The 6,573-nt window shown below is 38.9% G+C and overlaps 1 protein-coding gene across 2 annotated transcripts; it reads left to right on the forward strand.

The window, feature by feature from the left end:
* The first annotated feature begins 41 nt into the window (after positions 1–41).
* Positions 42–6,573, forward strand: pfdn5 (prefoldin 5). Of its 2 annotated transcripts, none has more exons than XM_014132914.3 (6): positions 42–167; positions 2,390–2,492; positions 2,710–2,741; positions 4,167–4,241; positions 5,860–5,965; positions 6,114–6,573. In XM_014132914.3, the coding sequence occupies exons 1-6, from the start codon at positions 102–104 to the stop codon at positions 6,191–6,193; spliced, it is 462 nt and encodes a 153-aa protein (XP_013988389.1). In that variant the 5' UTR covers positions 42–101; the 3' UTR covers positions 6,194–6,573.

Raw genomic sequence — 6,573 nt, forward strand, 5'->3', positions numbered from 1 at the left:
AGTAGGGGGCAGTATGTCACATCTGCACCTTTGCAAGGGAAGGGCGTTTATTCAACCTGGAAATACTTGTTCTGGAAGGGTCATTTCTCACATTTTCTATCATGGCGGTGAATCTGACAGAGCTTTCTCTTCCTCAGTTGGAGGGACTAAAGACTCAACTTGAGCAGGTAACACGGCGATATTGACTCTTTCTAGTCGTAGTTGAAATGTAGCCTCAAACTGAGGACATTTTCTATTAGCCCAAGTGTTTGCTGGTCCCGGCCCAGCTGATTAGCTAGCTAGCCAGTCATGCCATCTGAGTTACGTTAGCGGTTCCATATGTAGCTTTTTTTGGCGTGCTTAATTTACTTACCTACTGCAGTGCTTAATTTGAGCAGGATCCGGCATCTCTCCCTTTTGGACTGTTTTGTACCTCTCACTTTTTGCAATGTAAGAATTATGCGATCAAAGTTAATTCAAGTAAGTACTTTTAATTCTCCTGCCCCAACAAAAAAACGTAATATGAAAAGGTACAGTTTCAGCCCAGGCCTAATATTCTAAGAGTTGATTCGGTTTGGGCCGGCCCGGGTTTATGGTTTGCGCAACATTGTAACCTATGTTTGAGACCAACGAGTGGCTGTGTGAGAAGCGCGCCAGTATAAATAACTAGAGTTAGATATATCTATCTGCACTGATAGACATGAGTTGCAGCCTGCAACTCATCTCTCCAGCTTTGCACTTAATTTACAGTGCAATCGGTAAGTATTCAGACCCCGTTGAATGTTTTCACATTTGGTTACGTTACAGCCTTATTCTAAAACGGATCAAATAAAAGCTAACTCAGTCTACACACACTACCCCATAATGACAATGCGAAAAAGTGTAGAAAAAAATATTTTAAATATACCTTATTTACATAAAGCATTCAGACCCTTTGCTAACTCGGCTGCATCCTATTTCCATTGATCATCCTTGAGCTGTTTCTACAACTTGATTGGGAAAAACTATTTATCCATTTTCGAATTAGGCTGTAATGTAACAAAATGTGGAAAAAGTCAAGGGGCCTGAATACTTTGCGTATGCACTGTATTTTCTTATAGAATCATACCTGCGCAAAGAGTCCTGGAGGAGCTGCAACACCCTTGATTAATTGAAATAAATTTGCCAAAGTTATAGGCTACTGCTGTGTTCAGAAATAAATAAAATAATTCAGAATGGCCTACTATACCATGACAAGGCCTATAATTTAGCCACAAAGGATCAATAGCTTTTTTTTTTTTTTTTTTAAATAGCCTAGTTGTGAATTGTATCCCAATAACAAGGAATAGCCTACAGTCAGGAACGTGTGGCAAATGTCAGTGAAAAAAAAAAAATGCATACAAAACAGGCCTTTCGCAGTATTTCAAATACAATCGAGGGGAAAAAGGTTGGAAAGTAAATGGCTCCTGCAGAGATGAGAAGACCATCTATGTTGTAGGCTAACAAAATATTTGATCAACTTCCAAATATTGTTTTACAAAAGAGGGACCTTTGTGCCAAAAGCCTATCGGCCATCACCAGCGGGAGCTGCGCATCATTGGGCGAGTCAGTGAAACTGGAAAGCATTTTTAGGACTAATTTCCTCCTTGATGGATTCAAGATACGGTAGTTTTTATTGATCTCATTTTGACAGTGTCAAAGTAGCCTGCCATTTCAATTATTTGTGTAGTATTAAAAAAGATTATACCAAAGTCTCCAGTTATGTAAAATGACGTAGAATTGCTTGAAATGCATTTATTAAAAAAGCAAGATTTTTCCTGGATCCTAGGCTACTAAAAATGTTCCCAATGTGTGTAAATTCTGTAAGTGCGTCTACTGCTCTATTCCACTACGCAAATGCGATGATATGCATGCAATGCTTTATTATAAAGGTATTTTTTTTCGTGCATTCCGGTACCTCAGAACTCCCCCAGGTCACCCCCCCCTCTCTCGCTCACTTTTTGTTCCGGTACGTCCCGATTTACAAATTAAGCACTGCCTACTAGCAAATACTAGCCTGCCTTTCTATTGGTCTTATGTAGTGCCTGCCACATTTTACAAGAAAGTGTTCATAATTGAAATAAGTTGTCTCCATTTATTGCCAGCATGCTTGCTACTCTGGTAGCCAGTTTGCAGCACAATGCTTGCTAATAATCATGTTTTGGAACGCTGTCAACTAGTGTTCATTCATTAGGAAACAAACTTAGCATGATCTCAGATTCCACATTTTGGTCCTTTATTTCAGGCCAGTATTCGTATAAGCATTCAATGCAATATATTTGGGCCAGGCGTACTTAGTTCATCAATGGTCATTAATGAAATTACTGCAAAGAATGTGTCTGGTGTCTGTCTGATAAGTTGGATCATCAACTGGTTGTTCCATGTTTTGCAGGAGACAGAGTTTTTGACCTCTTCTATAGGTCAGCTCAAAGTTGTCCAGACGAAATATGTAGAAGCTAAGGACAGTTTAAGTGTCCTTAACAAAAGCAATGCAGGTGAGCTGCTCAAACTACCTTGGTTTGTAATGGCCTTTTTTTTGTAACTTTATATGCATTGTATGCTTTTGTTTTGTAGCGAAGCTTTTACAGATACAAAAATAAATTGATTGAAATTATCTTTGCAGATCTCACGCCACATTAGTGTTTTGAAAGTATGATACACTTAAATTGATAACTTACATTTTACCTTTATTTTTTCTGTTCCTTCTTTTAGGAAAAGAATTGCTGGTGCCCCTCACAAGCTCTGTATCCTTATGTTACTGATCGGAGATGCCAAAAAACAAGGGTTTCGTTAGACTTTTTCATTACTCTACAAACATACCAGGAAACACATTTTCTCACATTCAACATACTTGATGACTAATTTGAGATTGATTGAAAGTGCATTGTTAAATACAGTATTTAATGTAAATGGGACCACAGCACCTTCTCTGCCATTATATTGTTGCAACCTTAACCCAGTGTTTCTTAATCCTAGTCCTGGGGACCCGAATGTGGTGCATATTTTAGTTTTTTCCTTAACACTACACACCCGATTCAAATAATAATCTTATTATCAAGCCATTGGTACTGGGTCTGAGTGGAATCGGGTGTATAGTGTATAATTTGCACCCCTTTGGTTCCCCAGGACCGGGATTAAGAAACTGCATTTAACCCAATACCTAGTCCCACTGTGGCGATGCTTTCCATTAACTGTAAAGCATAGCCACATACATTTACATAGAAAAAAAACTAAAAGTCCCTTGTCTGTCACAAATGTTGAATGAAATTAAATTTGAACTTACTCTGCCGACTGCCCGTGGGGTTGATCCTTCAGTGGGCAGAAATTTTTGTCAAAATATCCACAGGAAAATATTATTAAACAGACTTCAAAACGTGGGTCTCTGCGTGTGGCAGTCAAGATTTGTTTGCTCGTGATCGTGACCTAAAGCACGTGCACAAGATGAAAGTACATGCACGCGATGCATGCAAACTAACCGAAGTCTTGCAGGTGTTTACATGGTTTTTACTCATGTGCCAGGTGAAATTTCAACGGCAGTACCAACACTCTAAAAAGTTGGGTAAATCATACATTCTTGTGAAAATTGTATACAATTTGGACTCACTGAAAGACCAACCACACAGACAACCGGTAGAGTAAGTTGAAATGTCATTTTATTCAACATTCTGGCTTGTAAGAAATTTTGACTGTGTACCATGAGATGGTATCACAGTCTGACTTTTCTTAGGAAACCCAATACCAAACGACCTCGTCAAGATGTTTGGTACATCTTGGTGTAACAGTTAAGGTGTTGGCTTGACAGTCACTGGAACCAGGTCCCGTTCGTGGCTACCCCCCGAATTCACTACATTTGTGTCAGAAGTGGGATGGTGCCTGTGAGGCCATTGGGGAGACGTGTTCACATGAGGGACTTGGTATAGAGAAGCGTGTGGACATGCTCTCCCAAAGTTAGGGGGTAGTGTCGCGACCTTAACCCAACACTTAATGACATCGTCAAGAGGTTTATACATCTTGCCATAGCTGTTAAGGTGTTGGCTTGACAGTTTCTGGACCAGGGTTCGAGTCTTTGTGGGGGCTACCCCCAGAATTCGCTATAATATCTTCAGTATGCTTTAATAGTATTGTTGTTGAAGTTTCCTGTTGTGTTCTTTAACATCACTTGCTATTAGATGTACGTCCCTGGAACACTTAATGACGTGGAACATGTCTTAGTGGATGTGGGGACAGGATACTACGTTGAAAAGGTGGGCAGAAAAGTAATTGATAACAAATTGCTAATATCCTTCATTGTACAGTCAGTCGACTCATGATTTGCACTTTTGGGTAAGTACTCTGTTTATAGTTTTCCAGTCCCAATTCAATTTGGTTCCATTTAATTGCTCTGTCTGGGCAAGGTTATCTTCCAACTTAGTGTATGCTGACATGTCCCAACCCTTTGCATTTATCAGGGTTGTGTTCATGAAGGCACACTGTAGCAACGGAAAATGAAAACAAGAATTTGTTATTGGGCAAATTCTGAATGATACATCCTAATTTTTCTGTTTTGTACTGTTTTTTTTCCCCAGTTTTCGCACCTACTGAACATAACCCATTAGTCAGTCGACTATTTGATTGAACACTCCTGTTCCATATACCGTAAATTCCGGACTATAAGCCGCAACTTTTTTCCCACGCTTTGAACTCCGCGGCTTAAACAATGACGTGGCTAATATATGGATTTTTCCCGCTTTCAATTTTTTCCCCCAAAAAAACACATTCTGTGACGTGCTCAGTTTTTTGGCGGCATGAAGCTTTCATTAGACCCATGAAATTGCCGAACGGGTTAAGGTCAAACAACTTTTTTGTTTACTGTTTAGATTAAATCGAGCGCTCTCAAACTTCCCATCATTCTGATTACGGTAGTCATTTTGTCACCCTCATCATGGCAAAGACACGGGGAAATGCATATGATGCAGCTTTCGAGTTGAAGGCGATTGATCTGGCTGTTGGAAAAGGAAATAGAGCTGCTGCACGGGAGCTTGGTCTTAATGAGTCGATGATAAGACGTTGGAAACAGCAGCGTGAGGAATTGACTCAGCGCAAAAAGACAACTAAAGCTTACTGCTAATTTTTTGTTAGAAGCCGTGTTTCGTTAAAGCCTGTGTAAAGTTCATTTGTTTCAATGTACCGGTAGGCACCTGCGGCTTATAGACATGTGCAGCTTATTTATGTTCAAAATAATATATTTTTTTAAATTCAGTGGGTGCGGCTTATATTCAGGTGCGCTTAATAGTCCGGAACTTACGGTACAGTACATTCAGTGGTGGAAAAAGTACTCAATTGTCATAAAAGTCAAAGTATTGGGTTTTAAATATACTTAAGTATCAAAAGTAAATGTAATGGATAAAATATACGTAAGTATTAAGTATACATTTCAAATTCCTTATATTAAGCAAACCAGACGGCACCATTTTCTTGTGTTTTAAATTTACAGATAGCCAGGGGCACACCAAAACTTAAACATTTTAAAATGAAGCATTTGTGTTTAGTGAGTCCGATAGATCAGAGGCAGTAGGGATGACCAGGGATGTTCTCTTGATAAGTGTGTAAATTGGATCCTTGTCCTGTCCTGCTAAGCATTCAAAATATGAGTACTTTTGAGTGTCATGGAAAATGTATGGAGTAAAAAGGACATTATTTTTTTTAGTAATGTAGTGAAGTAAAAGTTGTCAAATATAAATAGTAAAGTACAGATACCAAAAAAACCTACTTAAGTAGTATTTTAACTTAAGTACTTAACACCACTAAGTACATTTTAATTGCATGTTTGTACAAATATTTGGAAATCTCTGAGTTTGAGCCTCATTTGAAATATCTCTGCAGAATGTCAATGATACAAAGGAGTTTTTCAAGCGCAAAATAGACTTCCTCACCAAGCAGATAGAGAAGATTCAGCCGGCTCTGCAGGAGAAATATGGCATGAAACAAGGTAACACACACACACACACACACACACACACACACACACACACGAATACACACACACGTTTGTATTATATTAAGTATTTATGTTAAATGCAATAAAACCTCACTTGTTTATGTTGGTCATTCCTTCCTGTCTTTGTTCTGTTTTCTAGCTGTGATTGAGGTGATGAACATTAAGATCCAACAGCTTCAGAGTCAACAGGCGTCACAGTCAGGGACCACCAAAGCCTGACCAGTTGAAGATGGAGCTTACACCAGTCTGCTTTGGTTCTTCATGATTGGGGGGGTTGAGTTACTGAAAACAAATTCTGCATGAACTGTTAATGGGTTGAGCCGGGATAAAACTGGGCGAAAGACAAAAATGTACTCTAAAACGCAGAACCTAAATTTGTGCCAACACTACAATGGTGAAGGGCAGCCAATGTTAATGTTGTAACAAACTCTCCTGGAAAATTTGAGTATTTTATTTTGATTCAGTTTATGTTCATTAGCTGGGTTGCAGAAATATAACTGAAATGTAGGTATTTATTTGTGTACCTTATGTTCTGTGTAGTGGTTTTTGATGCTTGTGTTGCAATAGTGAATTTGAATAATAAAATAGGCTCCTCTGGT

Source organism: Salmo salar, chromosome 12 (genome assembly GCF_965601325.2).
Source record: "Salmo salar chromosome 12, fSalSal1, whole genome shotgun sequence".
NCBI lineage: Eukaryota > Metazoa > Chordata > Actinopteri > Salmoniformes > Salmonidae > Salmo > Salmo salar.